The 22,418-nt window shown below is 42.6% G+C and overlaps 2 protein-coding genes and 1 pseudogene across 3 annotated transcripts; all 3 read right to left on the bottom strand.

Moving 5' to 3' along the window:
- Positions 1 to 8,492: 8,492 nt before the first annotated feature.
- LOC114445450 (tapasin-like) lies at positions 8,493 to 11,106 on the bottom strand. 2 transcript variants are annotated; one of them, XM_028420519.1, is made up of 8 exons: positions 10,971 to 11,106; positions 10,713 to 10,889; positions 10,394 to 10,645; positions 9,782 to 10,123; positions 9,121 to 9,465; positions 8,959 to 9,039; positions 8,767 to 8,786; positions 8,493 to 8,657 (listed from the first exon to the last, which is right to left on the bottom strand). In XM_028420519.1, exons 1-8 carry the CDS (start codon positions 11,014 to 11,016, stop codon positions 8,604 to 8,606), a joined length of 1,317 nt encoding a protein of 438 aa, XP_028276320.1. In that variant the 5' UTR covers positions 11,017 to 11,106; the 3' UTR covers positions 8,493 to 8,603. The 2 variants fall into 2 exon arrangements, with proteins under 2 accessions (XP_028276320.1, XP_028276319.1); XM_028420518.1 differs by lacking the exon at positions 8,493 to 8,657 and having other exon boundaries at positions 8,779 to 9,039.
- Positions 11,107 to 12,287: 1,181 nt separating this feature from the next.
- LOC114445451 (tapasin-related protein-like) lies at positions 12,288 to 15,669 on the bottom strand. The gene is given in 9 exon segments (XM_028420520.1): positions 12,288 to 12,941; positions 13,045 to 13,064; positions 13,147 to 13,227; positions 13,311 to 13,437; positions 13,439 to 13,635; positions 13,835 to 14,164; positions 14,963 to 15,238; positions 15,306 to 15,482; positions 15,572 to 15,669. Coding segments are annotated over 8 exon segments (1,254 nt in total). The 5' UTR covers positions 15,618 to 15,669; the 3' UTR covers positions 12,288 to 12,941.
- Positions 15,670 to 16,937: 1,268 nt separating this feature from the next.
- On the bottom strand, positions 16,938 to 22,165 carry LOC114445036 (phospholipid scramblase 1 pseudogene; annotated as a pseudogene).
- Between the last annotated feature and the right edge of the window lie 253 nt (positions 22,166 to 22,418).

The raw sequence follows: 22,418 nt of genomic DNA, 5'->3' as shown, positions 1-22,418 counted from the left end.
GGTACAAATATGGTTTTGGTCTCTAATTTCCTCTCTAATGATAACTCAATTATATTTAGGCTTCAAGGTTGGGCCATCTCAAATTATGAGCATCCTGCAATGTGGTTTCCCATCTACCTCAGATCCACCCCTTTGTCCATATTTAGATTAACCAGGGTTAGATAAATTCAGTAGCTGCCAAGATTGCAATAGTTGAAGCCACCACACTGAGCTTCAAAACCACTATGGATGATGCCATGGCAGGTTCATCCATCTTTTTCCTGCAGTGCCCCTGCCATATTAGAATCATTTAAATAAGTGAGGCCAGTCTTTCTTATCATAGATTGATGGGATAATTCATGGTGAAACAGTCTTCAGTGGAAAAGCTTAGGAAGTAGCATGCACACTGTAGTTAAAGACAACAAATGTTGTCATTGTTTCTGTGACAGGCGTTTGGCAATTGTGGAAAACTGGATCATGTTCTTCAAGGATTTTAGTCAAGCAGCAAAATGGAACAACTGATTTTAAATTGCCCAATTTATAAGCTGTCGAGTGAAGAACCCAACAAACTGAGCACATGGAGGTGTTTGATGCAGTAAATATATCTAAACAAGGTGTCCTGTGTGGGATGACGTCAGGATTAGATAGGTGTGGAAGTGGATTGGCCCCTAATGTCAACAGTAGAAGGGATACTGGGGACTGAGGTCAGGATATGACTTCAAGGACTGGATGGGACTTTAGGAAGTGCATGTGGATAAACCACTTAACAACACACACTCTGATGAGGATTTTGTGAAAGTACACATCTTGCATTCTTCAGTTGTATCAGTGAACACACTGATTATTAAGCAAGATTGTGTGTGTGTTGTAAGTGCAGCATGATGTCATTTACACACACTGAGCCAAAATACAACCCTCTCATATCCATCAATTGTTCTTTCTCTGCGTGCACACACACACACACACACACACACTGCTTTATCCAAACCTCACAGTGTTACCACATCGGCCCTTTGGCTGGCAGTAAAGCCCCGACTCAGCATTACATCACCCTTTCCTCGTCCAGGCTCTAGAGATGCACTCCCACAATCAACCACACACACTCAGGCATTTATCATTGATGTTGCATTATAGACCTATTCTGTAAAATAAATAAACAAATAACTAAACAAAGTTACAATTCTTTGCGCATCTGTGGAGCTAAAATCCTTTTGACCATTGACAGAATTGACCAGAATTGTTTTTGTACCAGGCTGGAAACATGTTTGGGAGTCTATGGGAATTGACTCGCCTTTGGAGCCAGCCAATAGCAGCCGTGTTATAAGTGATGTCAAAGTGCAATATGGAAAAACTGCTCTTACATAAAGCATGTGTTCTGAACAAGCTGCAACCTCCTTGTCATTTAATTATATCAGAACTTAGGGCTGTCCCGATCAGGTTTTTTTGCCCTCGAGTCCGAGTCCAAGTCATTTGATTTTGATGTGCGCTGCTTCGCCAAACTGCCCACAACGCATTGCCGCCAGCTTTAAATGCTTCAACCTTCCCAAGCTAGGACATTTCACACACGAAGCAGCTCATCAGGGTCTCGAACCCAGGACCTCTTGCACCACAGGCAACTGTCATACCCCTACACTACAAGACATCATAGTCATATACTCACTCATTACTCATTAGAGATGAGTAATATGAAATGGAAACAACACCAGATTTTACATGCATTCAATTCAAATGTCAGGTACAGTGGTGCAGGAGCACACTAGCAATATAGGCACTAGGTGTTTTGGTTCCCTTACCAATTCAACCATTACACCATTTTCCTGGTGAGGACCTACCTACACATCCAGATGTTATTGAGAACTTCTTCCCAACAGTGAGTCAAACACACTGAAACCACAAAAACCAACTGAAGGAGGTTAGGATACAGATAAACAGGAAGAAACAGAAGAGAGACAAACATGAAGAGAAGGAGCACTGACGCAGACACATCAGTAGCAGAAACACTGATTCAGTGTGCCATGATGATGAGTTGTGTTGTTTTTCATTAACCAAAACACAAGTGTAGCAAAAGAAAACTCCCACATTACAAGACAACACACACTAACACACACACATAGTCAGTATGTCTCTGGTTCATCTTCCAAGAGTACAAATGACCTCATTCAGGATGAGTTTTATCAGGGCCCTGGAGAGCTAATAAATCAGGAGCATGTTGTCTTTTCACCATGAGTGTCTGTGTGTATGAGAGAAAAAAAACTGTCTGACTGAATGTTCTCCCTCAACTGTTTAACAGTCTGGGAATCCATTAGGCTGACCTTTCCCGCGTTATGCTGTCGTGGAACTCCTCTGAAACACACACACACATATCTGGTCTTCTCGTTACAAATTAAAACTAAGCCTAATCCCATTTTCAGTAGGACTCATGGTGTGGTTAGTACATTCTGTATCACCACAAAGTATTTCTTCTTCTCTGATCCTCCTACCTTCAGTTATTTAGATCATGCCTGTGTATGAATCCCATCTACACATAAAAATTTAGCTATGGATTTCACTTAAGTAGCAGTCGGACATCTGCTTGTGGAGAGATGTCAGATGGAAAAAAGAAGACTGTCTTTCAAACTTGTCTTTTTTGGAAAGTCAGTCTTCCTGCTGAGCAAGCTGCTATGATAACTTAATCAGAGAGATGTAGGGAGGTTTCCATAGAAGTCTCGGAAAATGTATTTTGTAGATATTTTAATGCCAGCCAGCTATTCACATACAGACACAGGACATATCTTACTTATCTTTAGATAAGCTACGAAGAAGAGTTTTGTGTCAATAATTAGGAAGCCTGAGATGTAGAAAAAAAGGTTTTTCAGCGCGACAGGAGACAGCTTTAAATACCATTGCAAACTGTAAAGTTTTATGTTGAAGGTAATTTTAGCAAATTCACTTGTGTGACGACAATGTGTAAACAACTCCACTTCAGAACAGCAGCCAAATTATGAGATGATGTCCACAGTAGTCTCCATTTGTATTGTTTAATTTGAAGTACAAGATAAATCACACATGTTCATTCAATGCCACAAATATTGGGCATAACCTTTAGTAATCAAATGTGCTCACATTCTTCAACATGAATTGGTATTGGATACTGAAATTATTCTAAACCCCCCTAATCTGTGTCTGGAATACAGAACACACACTCGTTCTCGCTCTTTCTCTCAGTCCCATCGATTATTAACAACCCCTCATCTCCACTGACAGTCTCAATTAAATTATATTAATATTTTCCCGTCAAAGAATCGATCTGAAATAGGAAAGTTGAAGATAAAAATCGATGTTATAAAACATAACATGATCATTTTACAAAATAATGGTAGCATGTGTTCATAGACTCTGTACTGCTGAAACAGCAAGACAGAGAAAAAGAAGACGACAATGTGCAAATGTCTGTGTGTAGCTGTATCAGTAGTGCATAGCACAAGCATAAACTGCCAGAAAAGAACAATACAATACATGTTGTCATAAAATTTTGCAGTGTTTGTGTGCTTTGTTAATACTTACAATTTTTGCCTGCCTTCCATTTCAGACAAGCTGCTTTGGCTCTCAGGCCAGTAAAAGACTTTAACTGCTTGCCTGAAGAACAAGTTTAATGTCAAGCCCTGAGATGGATCCAAATTGCCACTTTCTTTGAAGCTGGAGAAGAAATATTGCTGCTTTGAGGAACACTAACACATGCAAAATTAATAAAATTTCAGCTCACTTCAGAAAGATAGACTGACTCCTCAAAGTGTGAGAACTATGTTAAGAGTTTCCTGGCCTTAGAGAAGGCCCAGAGGTCATGTTTCAGATGATGACCATTACGAAGGCCAACCTGTTGCTGTGATGGCCACACAGCACAAACAAACACTTAAAGTAAAATGGTAACCATGGATTCCCCCCATCATCTGATCACACTGATGGATGCCAGCTCCTTTAACTTTTCCATGAAACTCTCAGAGAGTTTACACTATGTTCCCGGCTCGTGTGTGAGAGCGTAGTTAACACCCACTCACCCTTACAGCTGGATGCAACCATTGCACAGGTATGAGGACATTTTAAAACTTGTGAAGAAGGTGCAACGGATGGCGTAAACATGCACGCACTCCAGTCTCTAAGGGCCTGGTATCATTTACTGTTATCCCCCTTCAGTTTCCATGTATACATAAACAAAGTGAGAAACAGAGGTCATAAATGCAGTGACATTAATCAACAAACAATTCACTTTGAGTCACATTCCACAAAGTTGCCCAATAAGTCTCTAACTCTTCACATTGTCACCACATAAACTTGTGATTGCTTTGCAGTTATGATAACTACTGCACAACAAAACAACCAGGAATCCCCCTGGTGATCTGCTTATTTTCATACTGCATAGCTCTGCAGTGACACATTCGTTTACGATCTAACTTAAATGTTAGTTTGCGGCATGCTGTACATATCAGTCACTCTCACTCTCTTGTGCAACGATGTTTCATCATGAAAAACCGTGAGCGTACATAGCTGCTGGCTGATAGGAGCACACCATCAGCCAGGCCAGACACAGCAAGCATGACCTCATGTTCTCCAAGCTGCTATTTTTTATTATGTGCTGAGACTTCATGTAACCAGACCTCACCGGTGAAACTGGCAGGGAATTGAGTTCGAACATAAACAGCGTGACTCAAGGTCTGTCAGCGGGAACAGCTACGGTAATTAGCTGATTTACTTTTTCAAACACCCTTTGTGTTGGAAATCCAACAACTGTTATTTCAGATCTGTCACAACAGTTTATAAGAGGAGAGCCAGACAGTCAGACCGCTATTAGAGCTGTTTATTATTTGATGGTCATAAAAGTTCTGAGAGGCATACCAATGAACAGTGAGAAAGAAATCAAAGTATTGGTGGCCTTTAGCTCTTCCTTTTCTTCTTCACCACAAACAGATTAAAGCTCAAACCTGCACATGCTCTGAAAACACACCAAGTAAATTTTCCACCAACTCTACACATATGCATGCAGGAGTTAAGCGTGTGGCCAGCGGTTTGGTCACTAAGTCTTGAGGGCTACACAACCACACGCACGCGACCTACCCTGCTCCTGACGTGAATTTTCCACTGAGTTTAAGTTACCAATTTATCTGTGGAGACACTGCATGATCAGAGGCTCTGTGCAAACCTTGGACATAGCAACCCCTAAACCTGTCCTCCAAATGAGCTTCAGCACTGGTATGAATAAACATGTGATCATGAGAAACACTGATGCAGAGGGAGGAAAATCTTACAGGATTTTTTGTTTTATTTTTACCTGTCCCACAATATACTGCTGTAAGTTTATTTTATACAAATGGTGGAGGACAAAAAGCCCCATGTGGCTAACATCAGCAACCAGCCCCATCACCTCAGCCTAAAATGCTGCTATAAACCTCCTTCCAGACCTAGTCATTTTTTCAGAGCTAACTGTAAGAGCACATGGACAAAACCCATGAAACCCACTGTGTACCAGGAGCTGTCTAGGCAGTGTAAGAGGCAGGGCTGAGCCACCCATTGTAAAGCTGCTGAGGTGGGATCCCAGGGGATTTGCAGGCAGGTCACTCATCGGAGTGATTACAAAACTGGGGAAGAAGAGGGCTATGAAATGAACCACCAATGCCACAGAGAGAGCCATAATCTGTCTCTGGCTATGAAACAAATATCATACAATGTACTGGCTTATATCACCTCATGCGTTTCTGCCTTATTTTGTCATTACGCCTGGATTATACCCCCTTCCAGACATGGACAGCTGTGGACACTTGAGCCAGACTGCATTAAGTGTGTATTTTATTTGTGCATCACAGATCTGTGACATAAACCTTCATTTGTCAAAGTCAGCACAATTTCACCTACACATATGGTGGCTCCTATATTCATTCAAAGACGTCACATAAAGATAGATGAACCTCTTCACACACACCTTCCCTCTCAGCATCTAGTTTGGGTTTCCAGCAGTTGTCTTGTAGCTTGAGGCTAACCCATGAACCTCAAAATGACACAGGCATCTGTACAGACCTTTAGACACATTTTGATGAGCACTTGTAGATCCTGGTGTATTCTTACATGCCCAAAGCATAACATCCACATAAGGAAAATATTTCACCTGCTAAGCAACCATGTTAGCAAGATGTTATCTCATGTGCCTTCACAGAAGTCACAGAAAAAGGTACTCTCCATGCCAAGAACAGTACAGCTTCTAACTGCACAATGCAACGCTACATACTTTATAGACCAATAATAATCTTAAGCAAATTAAGTTGTCAGTGATGACTACATTCAACAAGCCTATGTTACAGGTGCTTTAATACAAAAGCTCAATTGTTTGATTTATAGTTCATTTCAACATTAATCTTTGAAGGGTTTATTGCATCATAGGTGGGTGGTAAAGGTTTATCCTTTGCAGACAGATTTTTAAACTATAATCCTAGAAATATTCATTCCCTGTTCATAAATAAAAAGGACTTCTAACCTCTTCATTTAACTATAAAACTCAGACATGTCCTGTCTTCACCAGTCACCTGTAACAGCAGGCCTGCATACACCTTAGATAACAGAAAAGAAAGAAGCCGTTAAACAAAGGAAGGATCAGCATGGAATCATCCACAGGCTGCTGCAGTATGCTGAGCTAATTGTCCTCAGTACTGTTACAACATCCATGGATCACAAAGTGTGTGGTTTAGTGTATCTACAGTGAAATCAACCCACCTCCAGCGCCGGCCCAGGCTTGCCTCCTGGCTTGTCTGTTTTAAGATCTTTGACTGTGATAAAAAAACCAACATGTGCAACATGTAATTTCTTAACCAACATGATGATCTATTTCTCTGGAAGAATAATTAGTGTACAATGAATAATGTTCTCACTCTGCTGTTGATGTTTCACCTGGGTAATTGACAGCAGAGCTTCCCTCAGTAACTAGAGACCACTGTGAGGGCCCAGATCCATTAAACATTTGTTTCAAATCAACCCTGACTGCCATGTCATTTTAAAATGAAGCACTTTTTGTGATAAATGACTGTTTTGTTTATGTGAAAACAACCCCTGAAGTGCACCATACAGACAGATACACAAATAATACAGCTTTTAAATGCTAATAATACTTTTATGTGTTGCACAAAGAAACGCGTACCATACATTTGCATGAATCCTAAAATATTAGCATACTAGCATGTTTTCTGGACAGTGGAGACCTGCACCTCCGCACAGAACAACTCCGAGTTTGACAACAAAAAACATGCTAACGATGAAACAACCAACTTGTATTGCGCACCAGCTTAACCGACACCAGTTCGGCTAAAAGTCCATGCAGACCACTTAAAAACACAATTCCAACACCAAGCAAACACACAGCAAATAACACATAGCATAATATGCTAACCATGCGTGAACCACAAAGCTAACGCTACGGCTGACCTACTTAATGCTAACAACAAACCTCAAAGCACCAGCAGCTAAAGAGGGGAAATGTCTTACCTTTGCTGTTCCTCGATAATAAGTTGTATTTTAGTCCAAAGGACATGTGGACCCCACGTCCAGGTGTTTGAAAAGATTGTTGACAGATTAGCATCACTGCTTTACTTGAACCTGACAAGCGGACTGGACTGGAGAGATTGGAGAAAGGTTTTAGAGACTGTTGCTTGTTTTTATTGGTCCTGAGAGTTTATGAGAGGTGTGAAAGGGCTAAACTAAAAACCGGACAAGGACCATGGTAGATAACACGAACTGACACAGGTCAAAATACATCAGGTACTCTTGATGAAGACAAGGCGCAGGTGAGTCTGATGAGCACAGAGCAGGCCGTCAAAAGGCGGGAAACAACAGAAACAGGAAGTGAAAGTAGAATGTGTGACAAAATAAAACAGGAAGTAACACTAAGAACGCACACAAACAACAAGGACTAACAAAATACAGCACAAGAAGAGAAGAAACAGTATGAAGGTTTTATGATAAAATGATGGAGAAACTGTTGATGTCCACAACATATCTGAAGAAACGTCTTTGTTTTACCGCTTCCATTTCAACACAGATGGACAAAGCATGGCATCAATATAATTCCATCAAAGAAATAATCATTTCGCTAAAGCTGAATATTTGCTGCTTTTATATTATCACTCAATAAAACTCTTATATGTGTTGTAAGTCTGTAGCTGTGTTAACGCTGCCTTACTTTAGCTTCCTGAGCATTTGGGATCAAGACTGAGAAACACACACACACACACACACGCCTGGTATCAGTTGAGGTAAAGCTCTGCTTATCCCTGTAAAATGACTCAGACCTGACGGACCAGCTCAGCTCCATCTTCCTCTTCATCAGTCCAAATCAGAGCCATCGTATACAAGCTGTGACAGTCTGCATGGTTTACATGCATATTCCTATATATGAGGAATATATGAGAGTCTACTACAGCAGCGCAGGAGGTTTTGCTGCACAGTGAGTGTTTAAAAGATAAAAAATAAAATGCCACAAATGACTCAAGGATAGGAAAGATTTTTTTAATCTTTATTTAGAAAAAAGTACAACATGTATTCTGTTTGCGATATTGCATACCACTATTTACACTTTAAAGTAATCCTTCAAACACAACATAATACAAACATTATAGAAACTGACATGGATTGCTCTTTCTAAGCAGACCAGTCATTCCCTTCGTCTGTGAAAAGAAATTAAAATCTGTTCAGTAAGATGTCACAGACACACACTTTATTTTAAATGTTGACAAATAAATTTAATATATTGATATATAAATATATATCACTTACCCAAAGTCTGCATCCCTTTCCTGTGAAGAAAATAAATGATGATTGTTCAACAGCTCACTATGATATTTACACATGAATCAAACCATGATTCATTCCAAGTCAGTGGGACCTAAAACATTCTATTTATCTTTAGTGATAATAATATGTATCGTTGACTGAGCATCATGTTTGTATGAGGGCTTCTACTCTGACCTCTGTGAAATCGCCTTAGCAGCAAAAACAGGAAGACCCACGGTACGACCACGGTGAGGTACAACATCCGGTTGACTGGGTCTGAACAGAGAACACAGACACAGTTATGCACCTCTGCTGCCACTGTGTGGTGCCTCACAGTACTACAGTACACTGACTCACCTTCAACCACGAGGGTGAAGCTCTTTGTGATGGGCATTCTCAGGGACTGATGGGAAACGTTGCATGTAAACTCTTTTCCTGAGTCTTTGGGTGAAGCCTGGAGGTAGAAGTATGCTGACACAGAGAAGGTTTTGTCCGGCAGGCGTTTGTGGTTGGAATACTGGATGCTGAGCTGAGTGTGTGGAGGAATATGACCACCCTGGCCAGACTCTACTTGGTCATGATTAGACCAATATATATCCACATCCAGAGGGTAGTATCCCACTGCTTCACATACGACCTTCTGCTCCATGCCCCTCTGCAGTGACAGGGTGGATCCCACGTTGAGGGAGACACGAGGAGGCTCTATACGTGTACAAGAGTCAGTTTTTGGTACCAAAATGCATTTTCTTTACGTGAACTGCTGACATTAGACTTGATTTACTCATCCACAGCATTTAGCTTCAGTAGCACCTTCTAAGCTTCAGCCTCCCCAATCATCCACAGCATCATATTGAAGGTTAACATCATAACTGAGTAAATAATGGACAAATGGACAAACTGTGCAGATGTGTCGGTTCTCTTCCAAAACATGAGTAGAGGACTTATTTCTAAAATCATTCTATAATCCTGGACTTTAACACTGAGATTGTAACAGTCAGATAAGTGGAAATTTCCTCACCTTCAATATGCAGCTGAATGTCCACACTTGCTGACAGAGGAGTCAGAGACACAGAACAAACGTAGGTTCCTTCACTGCTCATCTTGGTGGTGGTGACGGTATAGGAGGCATCTCCACCTGTGAGGGCCTGCAGGTCAACCCCAGCCCCCTCTGTCTTCTTTGTGATGGTGTTGTGGCTGAACAGCTTAGTCTTCTTTCCCTCATATTGCTGGTGCCACTCCACGGTAAACGCTGCTCTCATGCCAACATCAGTGTGATCGACCTCAAACTGACAGTGGAGTTTTTGATGGGAGCCCAGACCTGCTTTCACTAAAGGAGTCTGTGTTTTGATGACCATGCTAACTATTGGAGACAAAGACGGAGCACAGACAAGATGTAAAACAACATGCAGTCATGTCAGCACCCCACCTGTGGATACTAAGTGTCCTCCTATAAGTAAATAGCCAAAAACCTCAATAAACTGAATCAATGTTATGAAGAATGGACCAAAATTCCTCCACAATGATGAGACTGATAAAGTCAAACAGGAAACCATGACTAAAGGTGGATCTACAAACTGTTGAGTCATGAGGAGTACCCATGTTGCCCATGTCTTAAAAAAACTAGGTTTACCTGAGGTGGTCAGAATCTCTCCGTCCTTGATAGCGGGCCAGCTGCTGTGCTCCTGCTGTCCTGGGTGAGGCTGGGCAGTGAGCTGCCTGAGGACGCTGGTGACAGTGAAAAGACCCTGTCTGTGTTTGAGGGTGCAGCTGAACCAGCTGTTGTAGACCACAGGCCCCTGGACAGGCCTGTATCTACGCAGCTCACACTCCAGCTGATCTGCCTCCACCCCCTCCATGTACCTCCGCAGGTCCAGCTTAGACCCTACAGCAGAACAGAGTGTTCAGTGTTAGTTCTCAGGGCTCTGCTCCTGCAGGCTGCAGTAACTCACCTGTGATCAGGAACGTGATCACACGTGGATTAACAAGTGGGTCTCTTCGTAAACCAAACTGCAGGGCAGCATCTCTGTGGACGTGCTGAATGTCTGTGTTTCCGTCTTGTTTCACTAACACCCGTTCATCAGAGAACTGACAGGGAAGCCATGATATCTGCTGCACACACCGCACACCTGTGAAAGACGCGTTCAGGCTTGTTACTCAAAACTCTATTAACTTCACAATCTGTCACAAATCTTCAGAAAGGGACTTACCTGCACATAGAACCGAGTAAATAAACATCTTCCAGGTTAGATCCATGACGATTTAACTGGTATATTCTGATCGGGCGGATCACAAAGGTTGATACGTTTACTTTCATTTCAAAGGGGGAAACAAATTAAGAGCTCACACCACGTGATCAGGCGCAGCAGCCGTGGGAGGGACGTGTCTTACTTGTCAAACCTGTCTTCTTTGTCCTCGCAATTTTCCTAACCGTTCAATTCATTCACAAACTTTCCCATGTTGCCGTGAATGCACCATGATTAACCACAGTATACTGGCTGTTTGTCTTTTATTTATATATAATCACTGTAAATGTATAATAAATGGGTGAATGGGAAAATCATGCATATATGGTTAAACATGTTAAACAATGTGCAAATGACAAGCAACAACTACAAAAGAATCAATGCATGTTCTTAAAAATTATGGTATTATTATTGGTGGTGAAGAGGAGAGTGGATTGTTCACAGGACCTGCAGTATGAGTAGTAGTAGAAGAAGAAAATAAAACAAGGAAACTGTAACTTGAACCATGGATGATGACAGAGAGCCTAAAGGCTGAGGAGAAGTCCAGGAAGAGCTTTCAGGGTCCTTGAAGCGAGCATACAACCTGTTTAGTACATCTGGCAAGGAGGTAAAAAACACACATTTGTGTTTCAGCTTTAAAAGTAATAGAAACTCACTGAAATGCCATTTTGATGAAGTTATGTATGATACTGAATGGAATTGCAGTAAGAGTGTATGAGAGTGCATACCTGAAATTCATGAAAGTTAGTACAGCAAAATCCCAGACGTTCTAAATATGTGTATTTATTTATGTTTTTCCAAGTGTGAAGCACGTATAACAGAAGACTTCCTCAGCCAGAGAGAAACAATCATTTTAAAGTAGCTGAAACAAAGTCATCATGGGATGCTCCAGTCCTTTAACATCTGTCGGACTATGCTGAGGCCATTTTGTTTGCTGTTGTGTGCTGGGGCAGCAGACTGAGAGCAGTGGACACAAACAGACTCAATAAACTGATCTGTCTGGGTGGAGCTGGACTCCCTGACAGCAGTGTCAGACAGAAGGATGCTGTCGAAGCTGCAGGGGATCCTGGAGAACAGCTTCCATCCTCCACCACGTGCTGCTGAGGTGCAGGAGGACTTTCAGTGCCAGACTGATCCCTCCTAAAAGCACCACTGAGCGCCACAGGAGGTCATTCCTTCCTGTGGCCATCAAACAGTACAACTCCTCCCCCTGAGATCAGTCTGATCTAACACACGTTGCCTTATTAATTATATCCACATTGGATTGTACTATTATACTATACTATATTATACTATACTGAAAAACTGTACTTAGGGTGCTGCTGGTTATAACTGAAAATCTAGGTGGTGTGAACATTCAAACGGGAGGATCCATGAGTCCATTCCAAAGATTTATTTTTTTGCAGCAAAGGTAATGGTTGTGGTTTTATGACAGTATGGATGATGTTATCTAATTACAAAAAAACACAACACAAATAAATACAGGGCAAAATAAATGTCAGCATTTACAGCCTAAAGTCACAACTTACATCAAGAATGCATCCATATGTGTCTTTAAACAAGGTTTAGTCTCATGTCCCTTTGTTCTCTGTTGGTTTGGAGGGAGAAAAAGGCTTCACAGGTTGAAGGGGGCATGATTATAAAGACTGTCAACAGTACTGTTATAATTTACTGCACAAAGAATTCATGTTGTATTACATATGACTACCATTTGTGACTTGGATTTTTTACTTGTTAAAATCCAAGTCACAAATGCACTTATCAGGTGAGTTACCAAAGTGGTGGTGGGGGGTGCATGGCTAGAGTTCAGCAGTCTGGCAGCCAACAAAAGTGTTGGCGCTCCAGGTGAGGTCCTCAGTTATGTGCACACACAGAAGGACCAGGACCCAGTTTCTCAGTGTGGGACTCAGTGGAGCTTGTGATGTTCTTCTCTAGCTGTCAAGGCAATTTTATATTAGGTTCCTCCACTAGAAGGACACACAATTTAAACTATTTAATAATAAAGGCAAAAATCAAGACAAATTAATTTTTTACATACCTAAATGGTGTGTCTTTTTACTGTGGAGAAATCAAATGAAAACAAATAAACACAACATTATTTGACCCCTCTGTATGTATGTGTGAGGGCTTCTTCTCTCACCTAAGTGAAAGCGACGCACCAACAAATAAAGGACGATGAATGGTGCGACCATGGTGAGGTACATCATCCAGTTGCTGGGCTCTGAGCAGAGAACACAGACACAGTCATGCACCTCTGCTGCCACTGTGTGGTGGATCACAGTACTGCAGTGCACTGAGACTCACCTTCAACACTTAGGATGAAGCTCGTTCTGATGGGAGCACTCAGGGACTGATGGGAGACGCTGCATGTATATAGTTTCCCTGAGTCTTTGAGTGAAGCCTGGAGGAAGAAGTGAGCCGATACGGATAAGGGTATTGTCTGGGCTGTGTTCATGGTTGGAGTGCTGGACATTCTGGAGCTCCTGAACTAATGCTGCCACATCCTGCTTGGACCAAACTATCTCCACATCCAGGGGGTAGTATCTCTCAGCTCTACAAATGACCTTGTGGTTCGTTCCTTCCTGCAGCGAGAGGACGGGTCCTACACTGAGGGAGACATGAGGAGGCTCTGACAACAGGAGAAAGAAAAATACTGATTTTTAAATGTTCTTTTATAATTTAATAAGACAGCAGATAATTACACATATCTGTGAATTTCACTACAAGCTTAAGCATATACACTTGTGAAACCGCTTAAGAGGACATTTGTATTATATAGTGTACTGTATAAGAAACATTTGCTGAGATCTTTCAGATTTTCTCCTCACCTTCTATATGCAGGTTGATATCAACACTTGCTGACAGAGGAGTCACAGACACAGAACAAACATAGGTTCCTTCACTGCTCATCTCAGTGGAGAGGAGTTTATAGGAGGCATCTCCACCTATGAGGGCCTTCAGGTCAACCCCAGTCCCCTGTGTCTCTCCTGTGCGGCTGTTGTGGCTGAACAGCTTAGTCCTCTTTCCGTGATATTGCCAGTGCCACTCCACAGTGGCGTGTGCCGCCTTGTGGTCAATGCCGAACTGACAGTGGAGTTTTTGCTGGGACCACAGGCCTGCTTTAACCGATGGGGTCTTTGTTTTAATGACCAAGGCAACTATGAGAACAAAGATGACAGCACACAGCAACATTTAGATCTTAGACATAAAACACATTGTAGTGCTTGAAAGTTTGCAGAGTCCCTATAGATTTTTCTATACTTCAAAACATTGGCTTAATTACACACACAAAGTGAACCCAATCAAACAACCAGAAATATTAAACACTTCTCAAGCAAAACAGCCCCAAACCACAATACTACCACCATGATTCCCAGCTGCCTGATCGATCGGCCCTCCTTTCAGCCTGGGAAGCCAGGTGGAACTAATAACCTAATGAGTACACTTTTGTCAATTTAAAGTGGACTGTCAACACTCGTGCATAAATACAATTCTTTACAAACTGAAGGACAGCCGCCATCCATCCATCCATCCATCCATCCATCCATCCATCATCTGAACCCGCTTTGTCCTCTAGTGCAGGGTCACGGGTTGGAGGGGCTGGAGCCTATACAGCCGGTATAACCTGTGATAAATGGTTGTAGCAGCTACTACCGCCCTCACTCATGGTGCGTTCAATAACCTATTAGAAGTACCTGCAGCTAAAAATCAGACCTCAATGGCAACAAGAAATATGAAATGCGTGAGTTTCACTCTCAATGCGTGACACTTGAGAGCCCTGTCCACAACCCTGAGGATATTTTATTTCAGTGGAGACATTGTAGTAGTGACTGAAAGAATTCAACTTTTGTTTAAAAAAATTTGCTGATGTTTTATGTCATAAATGCAGACATGTAGAGAATTGTAAAAGGGTATGCAGGTTCTACAGAAAGTAATGCATTGTGTGCTGAGTTTACCTGAGGTGGTCAGTATCTCTCTGTCTCCAATAGCAGACCAGCGGTGGTAGTCCTGCTGTCCTGGTGGGGGCTGGTCAGTGGGCTGTCTGAGGAACCCGGTGACAGTGAAGAGACCCTTGCTATGTCTAAGGGTGCAGGTGAACCAGAAGTTGTAGTCCTGGGCCCCGATGACAGGCCAGCGGACATGGATGCCCTCCGTACTGTATCGACGCAGCTCACACTCCAGCTGATCTGCCTCCACCCCCTCCATGTACCTCCGCAGGTCCAGCTTAGACCCTACAACAGAACAGAGTGTTCAGTGTTAGTTCTCAGGGCTCTGCTCCTGCAGGCTGCAGTAACTCACCTGTGATCAGGAACGTGATGGCATGTGGATTAACAGGAGCCTCTCCTTTCTGACCAAACTGCAGCATAGCCTCTCTGGGCATGTGCTGAGTCTCAGTGTGTCCCTCTTTATTCACAGACACCTGCTCATCAGTGAACTGACAGGGCAGCCATGGAATCTGAAGGACACACCGCACACCTGAATGACAGACACTTCATTAAGTTATGAGTTCCTGTACGAGCTCCAAAATCATCACAATGTGTCACAAAGGTTTAGAAACAACTTACCAGAACATAGATATAAGTAAAATAATATCTTCAGTATTAAATCCATCAAGCTTTTCAGGCTCTCTTGTTGCTGCAGCAGTGCAGTTTTACTTTCACTTTCACACTTTCACTTTGGTTCAAACTTGTTTGGCAGCAGCTTGACTCACACACGCCCAGTCCCACTGTCCAATCACTGTACATGAAGGCTGTACACTTTACAACAGCATGCTCATGGACGTCACTAGGGTTGACAGATAGGGGGGGCTTAGAAATCTTTTCCGTTTGCGACTTGGACACTTTTCTCTATAAAATAATTGTAAGAAACACAAATAAGTACAACAAAATACATATTTACACATTATTATTAGTTCATTTCTTATTGTCACTATATATATTATTTTTCAGATGGTTCCAGATGCTGGTGTACTGCAGGGGGTCCAGTGTGTCCGGGATGCTGCTCTGAATGTGGGCCAGCACTTCCTAATGATTGGAGTGAGTGCTACTGGCCTGTAGTCTTTCAAGCAAGTGGGGGGGCTCTTCTTGGGGAGGGGGATGATAGTAGTGGTCTTGAAACAGGAGGGGACAATTCTCTGGGTGAGGGAGAGGTAGAATATGGAGGTGAGACAAAGGAGATGGTGGTGGACTATAGCAGGGAAAAGCCCCGGCCCTCCCCAGTCTGTATCAGTGGGAAAGATGTGGACATGGTCTCATCTTACAAGTTCCTGGGGGTGCAGCAGGATGCTCCACATGTTCTACCAGTCTGTCATGGCGAGCACCATCTTCTTTGCTGTGGTGTGCTGGGGATCAGGCATTAAATTGAAGGATGCCAGCAGACTGGACAAACTCATTAAAAAGGCGGGGTCTGTTGTTGGCTTTAATCTCGCCAACCTGGAGGAGGTGGCAAAGGAAAGAGTGCTGGCTAAACTGCTGTCAATCATGGACAATCCCTCCCACCCTCTCCACAACACTGTGGACAGACTGAGAAGCAGCTTCAGCAACAGACTCCTGCTGCCCCGCTGCTCTCAGGAACGGTGCAGGAAGTCATTCCTGCCGTCCGCCATCAGACTGTATAGCTCCTCTGTGACTGTCAGAGCTGTGCTCACAAACTTGGACTAAAGCATCACCACAGGTATATTTCAAACTCCTCAGTTACATGAACAGTGTTTTTATGCTTCTATCTTCCCCCTTGATCTGCTTTATGTGTGTGCATGTACATATTCTTTCTCTGTTGCTATCATGTGCCTGTATGTGTATATAAGAGTTTTTGCTGTGTTTATTGTATTTATCCTTTTAAAATGCTGCTACTACAACTCAATTTCCCCACGGGGATTGATAAAGTAAATCTTAATCCTAATCTTAAAGGAGAGGTTCTGCAGGAGGACCACAGACCAGTTCTCTGCTCTCATCCTTTCTGCCTGATGTTTGATCACGTTTGTATTTTGTCAGTGCTCTCACCCCTAGAGGTAGCATGAGGCGGTGTCTACAACCACACAGGCTGCTCAGGTAGTGCAGCTCATCCAGGACGGAACATCAATGAGAGCTGTGGCAAGAAGGTTTGCTGTGTCTGTCAGCACAGTGTAATAAGTAAGTAATGTAAGTAATAAATTAAAATCTGCTGACACTAGTAAAAGTATCTACTGTCTAAATATAATCTTGTTACATTTTTTATCATTGTAAGAGTCATATGCAGTCATTCACTGGTTATTCCTCGACCCTCTTCTCTTCTTAACCTCAGCAGATTAAGAATTGTTGTGGCTTAAACCCGAGCAGTGAATTGTTGGCAGGATGTAGCACATGAAGTCTGCATTACAGCCGTTTAACCAGTCCTGGGATTTTTCAGAGGACAAGGACTAGCTCAGACTGTTAGGGAGGAGTGCCCTCTAGTGGAAAAGACATGTGACTACACAGTAGTTACAGGTTTACAGTTTTTTCTGATTGCTTAGACACATTTCTGTAACTATTGGCTATTTGTGCAAAACTCTACACACAAATAAAAAACCTTACACCAAATCAGCAAAACATTGTAGATCTCTTGCAAAGGCTAATACATGTTGCTTAACTCTTCAAACCTTTGTAAAAAATGGTATTTTTGTACCAAACAGTTAACACAAACCATCTTATTACTAAGCACACAATGTGCCAACCACACACTGATGGTATTAACTGAAAACACATCTGGCTTTTGCTTTCTCTGTGCACAAGGTCTGTCCATGTGAGGTCAAACTTTTGTCATAAATAGTTCTATAAACACAGGGATTCAAATTTCAAGTATGAATGTTTATTCACACACATCAAAACAAACACAAGAAAACATACAATTCCACTGAAAGAGAGAGAGGGAGAGAAAATCAGTCTCATTGTCTCTTTGGGTCCGGCCACAGAATTTCATCAACATCACATGCAATGTCTTCTAGTCCAAGGCACCGGGGAACATGTCTCCTGGAGTGCCGTATCCAGGCCTGACATGATGCCTGGTCCATATCCTTGCATGCCTCCTTCCAGATGCTGGATGTCTAGTAATTCTGTGGAGTAACAGTTTCAGTTTTACATGTACAGTATTGATGTTTTTCTCATTAGAGTATGGTACAGCTACAAAACTTAGTGTGAGGGAACTGTACTAACCCATTCTCATCAATATGTCCTCATGATGCTTGCTACAGTGTGGCGGCTCAGGCTGAACCTGTTGTCCAGCTTCCCTCAGGGTCAATCCATGGTTGATCACATGATCCACTATTGTAGCTCTGATGACATCAGTAATTCTATTTCTTCTTACTCTTCCTCCTTCCTCTTCACCTCCTTGTCCTCTTCCTCTAAATTCACCTCCTAATCTTCGTCCTCCTCCTCTTCCTCCTGCTTCCTCATGTCCTCACTCTTGTCAGTTTCCTTCTCCCTCCATTGTTCTCCACACTGAAGCTTACCTGTGGCTTATTTACAGAGCTCATGCTGATTGCAAAGTGAACTAATGATGTAAAACAGTTCTCACATGTGACAGTGTAGCCAGACAGTTGACAAAATAGTGTACCAGCCATAAATGTGTGTAGTTTTACTAGGAGTGTGTTGATCATTTGGAAATTGTGTGTAAAGCAGTGAGTTGTGTTTACAGTTCAGCAAAAAGATGCTGTGAAGTGGATTATATTTATACAATTGCAAATTGTGTGTTACAAAAGTGCAAACTGAGTGTAAAGCAGCATTTTTGCTTGTAGTTTTGCAAACTCAGTGAGTGATTTTGCTATAACTATTAATAGTTTTAGAAATTGTGCTATAAGAATCATTGTTAGTGTTTAAGCATTACAATAGTGGACCAGAACACATCCCTGCAGGGTCTCCAGGGCTTTCGGTGTCCACTTCCGTGCAGTTTTGGTGGTCCCCAGCTGCTGCTGTACTGCTGGTATATACTGGGGTTTAAGGTGTACTAGGATGTGGTCTCATCTGTCCAAGCGAGGGAGAGCTATGGAGCTGTATGCCTCTTTAACATTAGCATACAGTAAATCTAGAGTTTTATTTTCTCTTGTTTTACAGTCCACAAACTGCTTGAAAGTGGGCAGAGAAAACTTTATTTTTCCGAAACTGGGAAAATTTGCTGATGCAGCAGCAATATACATGCACTTAAGCGTACTAAAAATATACCTCGAAGATGTCCTGTAGCGTTCTGTGTGACAACGAAACTGTCTGAGCCTTTTGGAAAAGGTGCTCCGTTGTCTGTCCAGTACAGGGAGGAGAGGGTGATCAGGGTTATCCACGACAGATAACAGTTTGTTCAGTGTCCTCCTCTCCACCACTCATAGAGGCAGCCTTTCTGATCATTTTGTTTAGTCTATGTCATGTGCAGTGCAGAAATAGGACCCAAACCAGGTAAGACGATGAGCACGGCACGGGGATTGACAAACAATGAACTGACAAAGACAAAGGGGAGCGCAGTATAGGGGCTGAGAAACAGGTGAGAACAATCAGGGAGGAGCAAGCAATCACAAAGGAGGGAAAAACTAGGAAGTAGAGACACAACAGGAAGAAACAGGGAACACAGGACTACAAATCAAGACTGAACTACAAAGCGCACCAGAGAACAGGAGGGAGGAAGGACAGCAGAAAGGACAGGAGGGGAAGAGAAGAAAGAAGATGACAGAAGGGAGAGAGAGGAAAGAAAATGCTAAATAATAATAAATAAGAGGAAGGAATATAGTAAATAATCTAAAAATGACAAGCAAAAGCAAAATGAATACAAAACAATGATCAGGACACAGGCTCATGACAGTCTATTGGTGTCCAGCATCTTGCTGCACACGTTGAATGACCTCAGCTTCCTCAGGAAGTAGAGTCTGCTGCAGGCCTTCTTGTACACAGCTGTGCTGTTGGTCTTCCAGCTCAGTATAGTTAATTGTTTTCTGAGGACCCAAAAGCAGACTGCAGTTTAAGGTGAGTCCAATAAGCAGTCACAATCAAAAGAGATTAAATTCCATTGTCCGTCCTTGAGGTTATGGTGGCTGGCGTGTCTTGCACTGGCAAGGAAGGGGAGCGAACCAAAAACAGGTTTGCTTCCTGGAGGATGAATAAAAAAGATGAATCACAAGAAGGGCCAAAATACAAATGGTTGATTCGCTAGACTTCAACGCCTTGGCTTTTACCTCTTTTTGGTCCGGCGTCTTTGTCTGTGCCAGCTGGGCTCACTTTGCCTGTTGCAGAGCTGGCTGGTGGTCCAACGTCTTCACATGCTCCAGCTATCCTCTCTTCACCTAATCCCAAGTTGACTGGTGGCCCATCTTCCCCAAAGCCAACTAAGCTCTTCTAGCCTGTTCCCTCACTAATTAGCTGCTGGCCCCTTGGGGTTGCTGCCCTAGGAGTGTCTTAGAGTGTGTAGACTCCCTCAGAGGATCTCCTGCCGCTTGGGTCCCTGCTCCCCTGGACTTTTCCCTTGTTGACTGTCTACTTGTTTTCCCCCCTGGTTTCTCTAGACATGTGCTGCCTGTCTTTTTATGTTGTTTTCTTTGGATCTTTGGATTTAGATCATTTGAGTATTGGCTTTGTGGCTTTTTGTAAGGATTTTTCAGCTTTATTTTCAACAAAGCTCACGTTTTGTTTGATACTTTTGCATTGTTGTCTGCATTTGGGTCCACCCTGAACTCTAATCATAACACTACCACGTGACCAAAAAATGGACCCAGCAGACTACCTTTTTGCTTAAGAAAGCCTGGATGTGCTGCTGGCTAATATAGAGGACATGTTGGACTATAAACCTTGGCCTTCTACCTCAGTTTGAGACACTTTGTGTTGGGACTCACCTTGCCATCAAACAGTGGTGGTTCAGGTTATGCTTCTTGGCAACCAGGCAGGGCTGCTGCAAAAACCTCTAACCTCTAATCATAACAGGGTGAGCTTAAATAATGAAAACAATTAAGCAAAATCTCAAAACAGAATCTGAATATCTTATATACTTGAGACCAATAAGTAGTTTAAAGTGTTTTATTTTAACATTTTTAAGTGCTTATGTTTTTTTTCCTCAGTACATATTATTGTTGTCAATACCAGTGTTAAATTTGCAGTATCCAAACTTTACTGTCATTATTTTACAGTGTGCATGTGGCTACAGGTGCATATAAACCCTCCCAGTCAGAGCAGACCTTGTCAACATGGCAGACATGAAAAATGGAAGAGAAGCTTGTTGCAAACAGGAAAAATCTGTCATTTAACATGTTAGTAACTGAAAGATTCAAGTAGACTTACACAGGTTTCATCTCTTCATTTTGAGCTTTTTACTGTACAAAAACCAGCCAGGAATTATTTGATTTAATAATTGTTATTTGGTTGATCCTCAAAAAACATGAAATCGATTAGAAAGCAGGCTCCTACCATCACAGCCTTCATCTTCACATCCAGGTCCATTGGAAACGTGATCCCAAAGTTATCTGCATCTGTGAATGCTTCTTGTATGAAGCCACTCCACTGCTTACTGATCTGCCCCACCACCACCGATTCATCCAGAGACGTCACCTCGAAGATCACATCAGACGTGCATTTACAGTCGCAGAAGGGCCCCTTGATCTTCAGCTGGGGGTTCTTCATCTCGTTCAGGATGGTGAACTTGGGTAGAAACGGGTGCCAATTCTGCTCCACGTAGCCAATGGGGTTTCCAGGTGGGCTCTGCACCTCCAGCTCCTGAAGGCAGCAGGGAAAGAAGCAACTGCTACACCTAAAGGGGCGGCTCAGGGTCAGAACATCCTGTCCCATGTTATTACGGAGGTGAATGGTGAAGGGTCGAGCGGGTCCACACACTTGCCTGGTGAACATGTCTGTAACCTCTGCAGCCACAAACACCTGTTCCCCTATGCTGTTCTTTACTGTGTAAACATTGCTTAGCTCCCAGCCCAGAAACATCTCAGCAAGGTCCATGTTCTGGTGGACCAGAATCTGGTCAATCTGAGTCAGGTATTCCAGTCCAGGCGGGCAGCCTAAAGGTCGCCCCACGTTGGGTATCGACACGAAGGCAGGAGGGAGGTCGTATGGTGGGGGAGCAGTTGCTTCTTGGGGGAGTGGAATTGGATAAACAACATTGAGACCCGGCTGCATGCCAATATAGTACACTGGTGCCTGAGGCAGTGGTGCTGTTCCCTGGTGTGCCATGAGACAGGTCTACCTGTTAGAGGTGCCAAACATACATAACATACAGATTCTGTGTTAAAATCATCTTATCATAGTGGGTTTCAGTGTTAGGCAAATACAACGTCAGACAAACATAACTTTGTTTTCTGAATAAATAATGATGTCATTATTTATTTAGCAAAAATAAAGCTGAAAACAGTGTGTACAATACTTAGCACCCCCACCCCCTGTCTGCATTAAGTTAAAATAATGAATTCCTGTATGAATTTATCAC

Source organism: Parambassis ranga, chromosome 13, assembly GCF_900634625.1.
Source record: "Parambassis ranga chromosome 13, fParRan2.1, whole genome shotgun sequence".
NCBI classification, from domain to species: Eukaryota; Metazoa; Chordata; class Actinopteri; family Ambassidae; genus Parambassis; species Parambassis ranga.
This window is presented reverse-complemented; position numbering and strand designations above follow the sequence as displayed.